Source organism: Caloenas nicobarica, chromosome 28 (assembly GCF_036013445.1).
Source record: "Caloenas nicobarica isolate bCalNic1 chromosome 28, bCalNic1.hap1, whole genome shotgun sequence".
Taxonomy (NCBI): Eukaryota; Metazoa; Chordata; class Aves; order Columbiformes; family Columbidae; genus Caloenas; species Caloenas nicobarica.
The window spans coordinates 2863933-2877647 of NC_088272.1; the positions used below are offsets into that span (position 1 = coordinate 2863933).

The 13715-nt window shown below is 51.1% G+C and overlaps 2 protein-coding genes across 2 annotated transcripts; one reads left to right on the forward strand and one right to left on the reverse strand.

Annotated features, from left to right (window-relative positions):
- Positions 1-2403: 2403 nt before the first annotated feature.
- LOC135999372 (olfactory receptor 6E1-like) lies at positions 2404-3387 on the forward strand. Its single transcript, XM_065652929.1, has one exon. The coding sequence runs from the start codon at positions 2404-2406 to the stop codon at positions 3385-3387; it is 984 nt and encodes a 327-aa protein (XP_065509001.1).
- A 3660-nt stretch (positions 3388-7047) lies between these two features.
- Positions 7048-8013, reverse strand: LOC135999482 (olfactory receptor 14A16-like). The gene has a single exon (XM_065653049.1). The coding sequence runs from the start codon at positions 8011-8013 to the stop codon at positions 7048-7050; it is 966 nt and encodes a 321-aa protein (XP_065509121.1).
- Positions 8014-13715: the final 5702 nt, after the last annotated feature.

Consider the following 13715-nt stretch of genomic DNA (forward strand, 5'->3'; position numbering starts at 1 on the left):
TCTTGGGAGCAGCTTTCTGATGGCCTTCATGACCTCTGAGTATTTGCCTTCCCGCTGCTGGTCAGCCAGTTCCTGTGACAGAAGTGACCTCACAGCAGCATCCAACGGGACACAATGGGCTGCTGTGCTGCTGAGGTCCCTGCTCAGCCCACCCAGCAGCCCTGCACCACCCCTAAGGTCCCCTACCTCAGCTCACGCCTACCAGCTTGTGCTCCAGAACAGCTCCCATAGGTCCGGGGAGACTTTTCCCAGTCCCACATGGTGCTTCAGCTGCCCCAGGGTATGTTGGTGGTAGTGGTGGCCACCTCGGTGCAAACAACTGAATCAATTCCTGAACGTAGATTTTAGGAAATAGTTGAGCCCTCTGCAGAAACGACTTCTGTGTAATAGCTGAAAAAGTCTTCCTTTCCACAACTGCTAGTATTTTTAAACCAATTTTCATGAAACTCTTCATGGTCAGTTAGTTAGTTAGTTTGTTTGTTTTCACAGCACCATGGGCAAGTGCCGGCAAGCTAATTAAACACTGTATCTCTATGTGAATGTTTTTATGCAGCCATTTCCCAAAATACATTGCCTACCAATGGTTTGAGTTGAGAAACACTGTTCAGAGGATCTTCTCGATTTGTATTGGCACATTTTGTATCTCTAATTCTTTCCTTCTGCCTCTTTTACTTCCTTGCCTGTTCTTTGAAGAGCTCTCTGAGGAAAAGATTAATTGAATTATGGAATACCATAGATTGGAAGAGACTCCTTTGCAAGGATCTTTGCAAGAGTGTCTTCAACTGGATCAAGTGAGGCTCCCCATACAACAGTTCTGCTGAGTTCTTATAATTGGCCAGCCTGTTGTCCTGCACATCCTCTCTGGCATGTGCAAGCAAGTTAAGTAATTACTGTTTACTCAATTTTATTCAGTTTTGCATGAGAAACTGCTACAGGGATCTCTGAAACAGTCAGGTTCTTCACCCAGGATGTTAATAACTACCTGTATGCACAAGAAACAGGCTCAGGCACAGCAGGATCTGCCCGTCTCCAGCACTGTCTGGAATCCCACCTGGAGAAATCCCACACGAGTCAGGCCAACATTTCATTTGAAGGTGACTACTTTTTGCTTATTTTGGAGGTGGTTGATATTGAAGGAGGTTGACTGAACTCAATCACTTGGTTTCAAGTTGATCCATTGTCTCAGACCAGTTCCTCCTGTTGTCTCTGTGGACGATGAGATGGGAAAGCCCTTGGACCACCCAGGTGGCTAATGACTGAAGAGCTCTGCTTGCACACCCACACAACTTTGTTTCACCGCCTCAAACCCACCATCTCCTCCTCTCCCTCTTCTCCCCTTGCATTTTGAATTATTCTGGTTTTGGAGCCATCCGCTCACTCCTTTCTATGTCTGAAAACAAATGTAAAGATGAAGGGATAAACACCAGTCTTTATTGTATATGTGGGATTTTTTGGTCTTTCTTTCTCCTACATATGTAGTTTGATTTAAAAAACAAAATAAGTTTAGGAATCGGAGATTTGAGACTTGAATAGTGAGTTTCACCTGCTTCACAACAGGTGCCTGTGAGAATTTGTTTTCCCAAGGCTCCCTGTGTAATCAATGGAGATAGGAGAAAACTCTCAAGGCTGGGTCCTCCCAACCTATAGCTGGCACACAAAAGAAAAGTTACAGATCTCTTCCAGTCACTATTCTCCTGGTCTGCGTTTAGATCAGGATATTTGATGGTAATAGCGATGAGCAACTGTTTGGAAGTAACTGCATTTCGGTGCAGATGGATGTCAGATGAGACCGGGTGGAACCATAACTAAAGAAGATGAGTTATATTTGGTCCCTATTCTGCCCTCCCCTCCCCTTTCCTGAAGAAACAGAGAGCACAAAGCTGTGGAAGAAAGCACGGGATTACGAAAGAGATGCTTGATACTGCTTATTCTGAAATCAATAGATACTCAGGGATTCCTAGTCCAAAAAGGCAAGAACTGAAAAGTAGAAAGAAAAGCTTTCAGCATCCATTTAATTTGATTTGATTTGATTTGATTGGATTTGATTTGATTTGATTTGACTTGATGTAATAGTTTGGCATTTGTGCAATAGAAGAGATGACTTAGGCACATAGGTGTGACAGATGTTTGGAAAAGACCTGTGTGCATTTGGAATTTGCCAGGAATGGGATAAAATAGCTAACAGACTTTAAAATACTCTGTTATGAAGGAAGCATTCTTTCTGAGCCTTTGAAAAAGGTAGAAAGAAGACAAAATGAAATTTGACGCAGAAATATCAGGGTATGAGAAGTGCTTGAAGTCCTCTATCTGTGTACTATAGGAAGACTGCAAGAAAGGAAAGAAGCAGAGAGTTTTGGGGAGCCTTTCGCCCAGACTGCGGAATTATCACACTTGGTTTTTGCCATGTTCCTGTCTCGGCATGACGAACCGAAATTCAACGTGGGACCAGAAAATGGAACTGCAGTTACTGAGTTCATCCTAGAGGTTTTCTCAGGGCTCGATCAAAGACTGCAGCTCTTACTCTCTCTGGTCTTTCTGCTCATTTACCTGACAACAGTGATGGGGAAGGCCACCATCATTTTCCTCGTGTATGCGGATCACCGCCTTCAAACCCCCATGTACTTTTTCATTGGCAATCTGGCCTTCCTGGAAATCTGGTTTACATCCTCCACAAGCATCAAGTTGGTTGTGCTCCTGGGTTCTGGGAGGAGAACAATCTCACTAAGCAGCTGCTTTGCCCAATCCTATTTCTATTTTGCCCTGGGCTGTACAGAGTTTGTTCTACTTGTTGTCATGTCCTTTGACCGCTATGTTGCCATCTGCCAACCTTTGCATTATGCTGCCATCATGAAGCCTCAGCTCTGCATCCACCTGGTTGTTGCTACTTGGGTCACAGGCTTCACACTCTTCAGTTACCGCCTGGTCATCCTCTCCCAGCTGGCTTTCTGTGGCTCAAATGAGATCCATCACTTTTTCTGTGACAACTCCCCCTTATTCAAACTGTCCTGCTCTGACACCAACCTGCTTTGGAAAATAGACTCTGTTTTCATATCATTTGTCATTCTGGGTTCCTTATGTTTAACTCTGACATTTTACATGTGCATCCTTTTCTGTATTCTACATCTTCCAGCAGCATCTGGGAGGAAAAAAGCTTTTTCTACATGTTCGTCCCATCTCACCACCTTGGCAATTGCATATGGGAGCTGTATTGTTCTCTGTGCATGTCCTTCAGAATATATTTCCTTGGAGACTAACAGCATTGTAGCGTTGCTGAACACCATCCTGTACCCATTCTTAAATCCATTCATCTACAGTCTCAGAAACAAGGCTGTGATACTGGCCCTGAATGAAGCCGTTGCCCGTACAAGAGCACAGCTTTTCCCCTAATCATGAGGCATTTCTGGACAGCAATTCCAGTGGTCTGCTATCATATGTTAAACAATACCAATGCATATGTATGTAACCTCCAGACAGAGATACCTCAGGAGATTGATAGAATCATAGAATCCTTTCAGTTGGAAGAGACCCTCAGGATCATCGAGTCCAACCACAACCCAATTCTAGCACTAAGCCATGTCCCTAAGAACCTCGTCTAAACACCTTTTAAACACCTTCAGGGATGGTGACTCCCCGACTGCCCTGGGCAGCCTGTTCCAATGCCCAACAACCCGTTCCAGGAAGAATGTTTTCCTAATATCCAATCTGAACCTCCCCTGCTGCAACTTGAGGCCATTTCCTCTTGTCCTATCTCGTTGCATTAAGTGACAAAAAGCTCCTCTGCACACACAAAGAAGGCACAAACAATGGCAGGAGGAGTAAGTCAGTTAATACCCTGCCCAGCTGCTCTCAGCCCCATCACTGGGGAGCCACCAGCTCATCATGCACCCATCTCCAAAACCAAGAAGAGCACAGAGGCTCATTGGCAAGTGGGAACCCAAATTACAGGCTCTGGGGAATGAACATCTTGTCCCAAGGCTACCCTGGGAGAGCCCTCAGCCTCATTGTCCAGGTGTGAAGCCCATCAAGAGGAGCCACTGAGAGCAGCTCTCTGGATCACCATTTAGACTAACGGGATTGTTGCCTAGGGGTGCAGGACACATGGTGGGATGCAGGGGAAGAGCATCTTTGGATTACACAGGACTTACCATGGGAAGTTTGGAGAAGGACCCCAACCAGTGCAGTCTGTCCTGTCTTCTCATTAAACTTAACTTCTAAATCTTTGCTATGTGAGCAAATCTCTTCTCTGCGTGAACATGTGAGCGTGGGGGTGTGAGTGTAGCAACTGGAGCAGGACCAGGGGGTCAGACAGCCTGTATGTCATTGGTGCCAGCAACTGAGAGACCAGAGTGACTGGACATAAGAGTGTGTGCGCATGTGTGTGACTGGGGGGGTCTGTACCAGTATCTGGAATGAGGCTGCGGCCCCGGGGGCTCATGTGTCCTGGTGTCTGCAACTGGCAAGGCCGGTGTCCTGGGGAGGCTACTGAGCAGACTGAGTGTTTGAGCCCCGCTGCTGGAAGAATCCACCCTGAACGGGTATATACATAAAATAGACTGCACTAGACTAGAAGAGTTCAGTTGGAAGGGACCTACAGCGATCATCTAGTTCAAATACCTGACACATTCAGGGCTGACCAAAAAATAAATCATGTTATCAAGGGCATTGTCCAAAGGCCTCTTACACACTGACAGGCTTGGGGCATTGACCACCTCTCAAGGAAGCCTGTTCCAGTGTTTGACCAGCCTTGATAAAGAGATGTTTCCTAATATCCAGTCTAAACCTCCCCTGGCCAAGCTTTGAACCATTCCCATGTGTCCTATCGCTGGACACCAGGGAGAAGATCTCAGCACCTCCTTGTCCATGTCCCCTCCTCAGGAAGCTTAGAGAGCAACGAGGTCACCCCTCAGCCTCCTTTTCTCCAAACTAGAGAAGCCCAAAGTCCTCAGCAGCTCCTCAGAGGACAATCCCTCCAACCCTTTCACCAGGTTTGTTGCTCTCCTCTGGACGCATTCAAGGACCTTCACATCCTTGTTGTAATAACATGTGGGGCCCAGAACTGCACACAGCCCTCAAGGTGAGGCCGCACCAACGCTGAATACAGCAGCACAGTCACCTCTTTTGACCACATGGCCATGCTGTGTTTGATGAACCCCAGGATGCGGTTTACCGTCTTGGCTGCTGGGGGACAGTGTTGCCTCCTGTTGACCCTGTGGCCAACCATCACACCAGATCCCTTTCTGCAGGGCTGCTCTCCAGCCACTCTCTCCCAATCTACACTTGCACTCAGTGTTACTCTATGCCAGGTAGAACAATCCAGCACTTGGACTTGTTCAATTTCATGCCGAGTGCTGGGTCCTGCAGTTGGGTCACAATAACCCCATGCAACACCACAGACTCAGGGAAGAGCGGCTGGAAATCTGCCAAACGGAAAAGGATCGGGGGATGTTGATGGACAGTGACTGAACATGAGCCAGTGTATGCCCAGGCGGCCAAGAAGGCCACCAGCATCCGGGCATGCATCAAGAATAGCGTGGCCAAGAGGACCAGGCAAGTGATCATCCCTCTCTTCTTTGCACTGGTGAGGCCACACCTTGAATGCTGTGCTCAGTTTTGGGCCCCTCCCTACAAGAAAGACCTTGAGGTGCTGGACGGAGTTCAGAGAAGGGCAACAAGGCTGGTGAAGGGTCTTGAAAACAAGTCAGATGGGGAGCAGTTGAAGGAGCTGGGGCTGTTTAGCCTGGAGAAAAGAAGGCTGAGGGGAGACCTTTTCGCTGTCTACAACTACCTGAAAGGAGGTTGTAGCATGGAGGGTGTTGGTCTGTTCTCCCATGTGGCAAGTGGTGGAAGGAGAAGAAAGAGCCTGAAGTGGCACCTGGGAAGGTTCAGTTTGGATATTAGGAAAAATTTCTTTGTGGAGGAGTTTGTGAGGCATTGGAACAGGCTGCCCAAGTATTGTTTGAGTCACCATCCCTGGACGTTATTAAAAGACGTATAGATGAGGTTCTTAGGGACATGGTTTAGTGCCAGAGTTGGGTTAACGGTTGGACTCAATGATCTGGAGGGTTTCTTCCAACCTAAATGATTCTATGATCTCATTGGGATGAGAAACATGGTGGGGCAGCTCACCCAGATAGAGTACTGATATGGATGGATGGATGGATGGATGGATGGATGGATGGATGGATGGATGCATGGATGGATTGGGACAGAGAGGAGGATCAGCCTCCTTATCAGCCCAAGGGCTGGGGCCAGCCATGGCATGATGGATGCAAGGCCAGTCCCCCTTTGTCCTCTGCTCTTGTTTCCAAGAGATCCTTTACACCCATTGCTGGCAGCCCTCCTGTGCCAGCCCCTCTCACCAGCACAAGACTCCTGGCCCAGGAGCTCTTCATGCTGCTCCTGCTACTGCAGTGACAGAGCAGCCTACCCTGAGCTGGGGAATGCAGAAATAGGTTTCCGTGCGTCATTTATTCCCCTGTTGAAGCACAGAGCACTGGGAGCAGGCTGTGGTGCCTGAAAACCACAGCGAGGCAGTCCAAGGCAGATCACTGAAGGTCCTTCACCATCTCCAGGAACACTGGGCACCCACAGATGAACACTCGAACCAGCACCATGACGTAACATGTTGCCTCATGTCCTCCCCTGAGCCCATGAAAAACCCAAGCACAGCAGCATGGCCTTGTGGGGGAAATGTATTCAGGCTGACCACAGCTTTGGAAGAAAAGCCCAAGCTCCAAATACAGAAACTGAGGAAATCCCCTTTTACAGGACGTTTCAAAAAGATTGCCCCAATTTCAGAGATACAGTGATTTCAAAATGGGTCCATCTTTTTGAAACACCCTGTATTACAGAGATGGGACACAGGACATCGTGGTCCCAGAAACAGGTGAACAGGCCTCTGAGTCTGAGAGGCTGGCTTCAGGGCTCTGGAGAAGTGCCACGGATGAAGAAATTCCTTGACAAACATGGCTGTCACAGATAAAATGCTCAACACAAAGGAGGTTCCTGAGATGAACTGGAAATCACTTCTGAAGAGACATGGGTAACTTATTGCTGCTGACAGAAAAATGATTGAATCAGCTTGTTCAGTGCCACTTTCAGCTCCTGGTTCCTCATGCTGTAGATGAGGGGGTTCACTGCTGGAGGCACCACTGAGTACAGAACAGACACCACCAGGTCCAGGGATGGGGAGGAGATGGAGGGGGGCTTCAGATAGGCAATCATAACAGTGCTGAGGAACAGGGAGACCACGGCCAGGTGAGGGAGGCACGTGGCAAAGGCTTTGTGCCGTCCCTGTTCAGAGGGGATCCTCAGCACGGCCCTTAAGATCTGCACATAGGACACTACAATGAACACAAAACACCCAAATCCTAAACAGACATTAACCACAATAAGCCCAGCTTCCCTGAAGTAGGTGTCTGAGCAGGAGAGTTTGAGGATCTGAGGGATTTCACAGAAGAACTGGTCCACAGCATTGCCCTTGCAGAGGGGTAGTGAAAATGTATTGGCCGTGTGCAGCAGAGCATAGAGAAACCCAGTGGCCCAGGCAGCTGCTGCCATGTGGACACAAGCTTTGCTGCCCAGGAGGGTCCCGTAGTGCAGGGGTTTGCAGATGGCAACGTAGCGGTCGTAGGACATGACCGTGAGAAGTGAATACTCTGCTCCAACCAAAAAGGCAAATGTTAAGACTTGAGCAGTGCATCCTTGATAGGAGATGGCCCTGGTGTCCCAGAGGGAATTGGCCATGGACTTGGGGACAATGGTGGAGATGCAGCCCAGGTCGAGGAGGGAGAGGTTGAGGAGAAAGAAGTACATGGGGGTGTGGAGGTGCTGGTCACAGGCTATGGTGGTGATGATGAGGCCGTTGCCCAGGAGGGCAGCCAGGTAGATGCCCAGGAAGAGCCAGAAGTGCAAGAGCTGCAGCTCCCGTGTGTCTGTGAACGCCAGGAGGAGGAACTGGGTGATGCAGCTGCTGTTGGACATTTGCTGTCTCTGGGCACAGGGCGCTCTCATAGGAGAAAAAGTCAGTAACAATTTAGTGGAGACTTCTCTGACATAAACCAAAGCCATGTCCCACACACCCTCCCCTGTGACACACAGACACACTTTTCTTTTTCTACAAGACCTTCCTTCAGCACTGTGGCTGCAGCCCTGCTTGGTGCTGGCTGAGTGTGCAACCAAGACAAAAGGGTCTCTACCCATCGACTCTTAATAAGTCAGCCCAACTCTGCAGAAATTGGCTTGGGCAGGGGTCAGTCCTGAGGTTCAAATTTTTCAGATGAAATCACTGCTGATACAGTCTGTCCTGTCTGCACTCTCAGTGATAAAGAAAATGAATTGTAAAGGCATTTTAAAAGTCACAGGTTTTCTTACAGCTTCACCACCATCTCCCCTGGACAGTGTTCTCGGACATCAGAAATCCTCAGCATTTCTGCTGCACTCAGGGAGAACAGAGCAAGTCCTGCGAGACCAGAGGATGCCTGTGGGTCAGTGCAGAGTGAGGGCAGCTGCTCTGTCCCTCTGTCTTGCTCCAGCTGCCCTGGGCTGGCACCTTTCTGAGATGGTGATCAAACTCCCATGTCACCCTGAAAAGCCACCAGAAACTGCTGAGAGCAGAGGGATTCCCCTCAGACCATGACATGTCTCACGCTTTCGTCAGGTCTCAGCACCCCACTTCTATCCCAGGACACACACGGCTCATTTCACAAACCAAACTGCATTTCTTCCATCATAGCATCTCTGCACTTCTGCATGAGTAATTCAGATAATGCTAACATGCTATAGGACAGGTTTGCATCCTGGAGGGAAGCCCACACCTTGGAAAAAAAACACTCAAGGAGACAGTCAATAGTCCTAATGATGGCATTTGATTCAGGGAGACTCAGCTCATTCCCCAGCCCCACACACTGCATTGCCCACAGCCCCACAGGGCAGAGCAAAGCTGGGACACGTGTTCCCATGGACACAGCTGCAGGAAAGGACCCACAAGATCAGGCTGTGACTCTGCAGCTGAAACTCCCATCCCCAGAGAGCCTGACAGCAAGAACCAGATCACACCAACAGTGACCCAGAGCAGTGGAGCAAGAAGGAAACTGCGGTGAGGGTGGGTGTGAGAGAGGCCAGGGCAGAGGCAGCCGGGCACTCAGACAGCGTCACCCTTCCCCAGCTGTGCAGCCACCTCCCACACACCAGCATTGCCGGGCAGCTGCTCTCAGCCCCTGTGCTCTGCAGAGGGAACTGGAGCTCTGGCTGCACAGGAGCTGCTTCATGCCTTGGAGCCCCCGGCCCTGAGGGCAGAGGCTTTGCTGGGTGGGAGAGGAGGCGAGGGGGCTTCTCACAGGAGGCATCTGCACTGCGGGGATCATACGGAGTTTTCTGTGTTCTCCCTCCCAGAACAATTCCAGGTTTAGTTTCCTCTCATTTCTGATCATTTCCCTATTGCCTGGAGATTCTCCTCCTGGGAGGTGTTTCCCTGTCCATGTCTCTTCCCTGTCAATGCTCACAGACCCCATCCCGCCCTCTGTGCCCTCACCCTGGCCCTACAGATCCTGCCTGTTCACAGGGCACTGCCTGGGGGCATCTTCCTGTTTGCAGACTGGGGAAAAGGACAGGTCAGAGTAAGACTGACGAGTATAGTCAATGTGATGCTGGTGCTGTGCAGAGGCAGAGCAGCAGCTGAAGGGATGTTATGAGGCTTCTGGCAGATGTGATGATTAATCAGAGTTGCAGTTCAGGAGTCACAGTGACTTGTTCAAGCATGAGAGCTCATTTTCATTTTTTCCTTTCCTGCACCCCCCAACCCTTGGGATAGGAAACTGAAAAGGCAGGCTCAGGAAAGCTCCCTATCTGTCTGGTAATCCTTGCATTGATCTTCTGCTTGAGGCATCCACTTGGAAAAATCCTGGGGATGATCTGGAGCTGTGAGGAGCCCTGACCCACGCAGCATCCACTCCACAGCACAAGCACCTTTCCTGCCCTGATAGGGGTCACTCCTTCCCTCCAGAGCTTCCCCCCACAGCACCGTGGGGATCTCCCCGGGCAGTTCTGACCCTGGCAGGCAGCAGAGACCCTGCCCTGGCACAGCCCTGGGGTGCAGGGACCCTGCTCTGCAGGACAGCCCTGGGCACCCCTGGCTGCTCACCCAGCTTCACAGCTGTTCAAAATTGCCTGACAAGAGCCCCCTCCTTACAGATCCCTCAAGCTGTGCCTGTGCTAACTTGAGGAGATGCCTCCAGGAGCTACAGCTGCATTGCCCTGCACCCAGAGACTTACCATGGCAAGGGCTGCAAAGATTTCTCCTCCAGTGAGCTCTCAGTCATCCTCCCAGTCCTGACCACCTTTCATCTCTCTCTGCCTTGCTCGTCTCCCTGAGATCCCCAGGCAGAGCCCTCAGCCCTGCTGCGCTTTGCAGAGGAGCTGCTCCTGGGCAGAGCTGTCTCTCTGCAGCGCTGCCGCTTGCCATGAGCTCCCTGTGTCCCAGGAGCCCAGCCCAGCTCAGCAGCACAGGAGCAGCCCAGGGCGCTTTAATGACCCCTCTGGTGGGTTTGGTGCTGAGCCTATGAACTTCAGACCCTGGAGGAAGCTGAAGAAACCTCTCAAGAAGTCCAAGTCAGATTCAAACTTCGAAGTTTCTTGTAATGTTAATGGTCCCCCTGAGGAACACTACTGAGGAACTGACCCCAGGGTCTGGTTAGAGAAGAAAACTGGAGGCAGAGATGGCAGGTCAGGACAAGCAAGGTGAAGGTCTCTCTGATGCTGAGTAAACCTGGATGTGTTTCATTAACCAAAGGGCCAAGCCCTGACCCCCAGCCCTGGGAAGGCAGATCCTGTCCCTCCCACGTTGCCCAGGGCCCTTCCTGGGACAGTGTGATGTGGGGCTGTGCAAGGCCAAGGGCAGGACTATGGTCCCACACCTCCCAGGTTCCTGGCTGGGGACAAGGAGGCCATGAGGCCCCTGTGCTGTAAGGACAAGGTGTCTCCTCACAGGCATCAGAGGTGGAGACAACAGCCACAGCCAAGGGGAGAAGGAGCTCATGTCTTGTGGGGGCTTTCAGCCTCTTTACGTCCCTTGATCCTCTCCACGACAGCCTGTCCTATGCTGTGGCATCCCCTGCACCTCTTGCCCTGCAGGCTGGACACATCCCCCCTGCTGCCCCACCTTGCTCTTGTCTGAGCATCTTCCTTCCTTTGCTGATCTCTCTCCATCCTCCCCAGCTGTTCCTTGAAGCACAAAGCCTTGGGCTGATGCAGACTCCCTCTGGGTGACCTGCTCCACCACAGCACTGCCCTTCCACTCACATTCCTTGCTGCTCATGTCCAGCCTGGACCTCCCCAGCTGCACTGTGTGCCATTATTTCTTTCTCATGCTCTTTCCCACTATGAAGAAAACCTCCACCCTCTCTGAAACCACCCTTCCAGCACTCTCAGGCTACTCCTACACTGCTGCAGCCTCCCCAGCGCTGCTGGGCCAGAGCAGCCCAGGTCCCTCAGCATCCCACACCATGTGCACAAGGTCCTGAACCCTGCCTTGGCAGAGCCCTGCACTCTCCAGTTCCTCCCTGCTTCTCCAAACTGGGAGCCGCACACTGGCACACACCCGTGTGTGTGGGGTCACACCAGTGCTGAACCGAATGGGATGAGAACTCCGGGTGTCTGGGTCCCCACGCTCCTCCTCATGCAGCCCCGGGTGCAGCTGCCGTGTTCATGGTGAGCGTGCAGCACGGGCTTGTGTGGCGGCCCTTGTAGTGCCCAGGCCCTTCTCCTCAGGGTCGCTGCTCAGCGTGTCAGGTCCTGCTCTGTCCTGATGGATGGAGTTATTCTCCTGCCCCGATACAGGACTGGCCGCTTCTCCTTTTGAAACAGGAGATTCCTGATGGTAGAACCCCAAAGTTTCTCCAGGTCTGGACTCTCCCTGGACTGCTCCAGCCACGGTCCCTCCAATTCCAGCCAGGGCAGGGACCACTTGCCCGGGGAGCCCCCGGTGACCCCTAAAGAAAAGGGGCCTCAGCCTCCAGGACTCTCCTGAGCCCAGGAAGAGGCCACTAAAATGGCAGCAGTAGCAGGGTTCCATCCAGAGTTTATTCAAGAAAAAGGAAATAACTTCCAATTTCCCTAGGACAGTCTTTCAGTGCTGCTTTCTCCTCCTTATCCTGGTGCCTCTCCCTGACTGCTGTGCCCCACTTTCGGTGGCACCAGATTGTTGGGGGGCATGGCCATGTGCCCCCACAGGCTTTGTCATTGGTGCCCTCACTCACAAGGGAAAACTCATCTGGTCACTCCCCACATAAAGGAGCTCCACACATCCAAGCAACTTCTTCACTCTGAGGGAACCCCACTGCTGACCCTTCCAGCCCGTCTCTCCTGAAAAGCCTGTACCCAGCCATTGCAGCACCCCAAGCTGTGTGACTTGTCCCACCACGCCTGGCGGTGACTCCATGGGTGTCAAACAGCACAGGCTGCAGCTTGTCCTGGCTGTGCCCTTGGCTCAGGGCATCAGTGCACAGTTGGGCTGTGGCACCTCAGCTGTAGCACCCGGCCAAGCTCTGAGAGGCTTAGGGAAATCTGGTTGGTCTCAAGAATCCAGGTCCCCATGTGTGCAAAGGTTTGACTTCAGAGCAGAGCAATGTCACAGTGCTTGGCAGATGGAAAGTTAGGGCTGAAATTGGGCAACAGGAGAGTGAGCAAGCCCTGCTGTCCCCAAGGCCAGAGAGAAACAGGGCTGGCAATGACAGACCTGGAAGGAAACGTGTGTTTTGTCAGTGGCGTCTCTGCTGCCCCTGAGGTACTTGGGCAGACGTGTCACTGATCTCTAGGAAGGACAAGATGCTGCTGACAGGCCCAATGTGACAATAGTTTGTCTGTTCTTTGATTGTGTTATCAAGGGGGTGAGAACTGGTTTGTGAAAAGAAAAAAAGGAGATTTGGAAGTGTAGCTATACGCATGGACACTGCGGTGTGAAGCGCTTCCTATTCAAGGGCTGCCCTACATCTACTGGATAGAGAAGGGACAGATCTTGCGATGCTTCAGAGGTGGGAATGAGTTTCTTGCACAAAGGCACCAAATCTGTCTGCAGTGCTGTCTGGGGTGTCTGTCCCACACTCACTGTGGATGGGGATGGCTGCCCTGGACAGGACCATCGCTGTCCCAGCCCAGTGCATGTAGGGGTGTGGGAGAGCCTTGGCACCTCACGTAACACTGCAGACCTGTAACTGGCATTAAAGGGAATAACCACCCTGAATTTGATTTGTCAGTAGAATTATAGAATAATTTCAGCTGGAAGAGTCCCTCAGGATCATCGAGTCCAACCATAACCCAACTCTAGCACTAAACCATGTCCCTAAGAAACCCAATTAAATGTCGTCTAAACACCTCCAGGAATGGTGACTCCACCACTTCCCTGGGCAGCCTGTTCCACTGCTTTTCCATGAAGAAATGTCTCCTAATATCCAGTCTGAACTTTCCCTGGCACAACGTGAGAACCTTTCCTCTCCTCCTATCACTTGCTACTTGGGAGAAGAGACCAACACTCACCACCTCCTGTCAGGTAGTTGTAGAGACCGATAAGGTCTCCCCTCAGTCTCTTTTTTTCCAGGCTAAACAGCCTCATGTCCCTCAGCTGCTCCTCATAAGACTTGTGCTCCAGGCCTGTCACGGTCCATTCGGTGGTGGGCTCGTGATGCTTCGTTCACCTTGATCTTGAAGCGCAAAATTAAGGC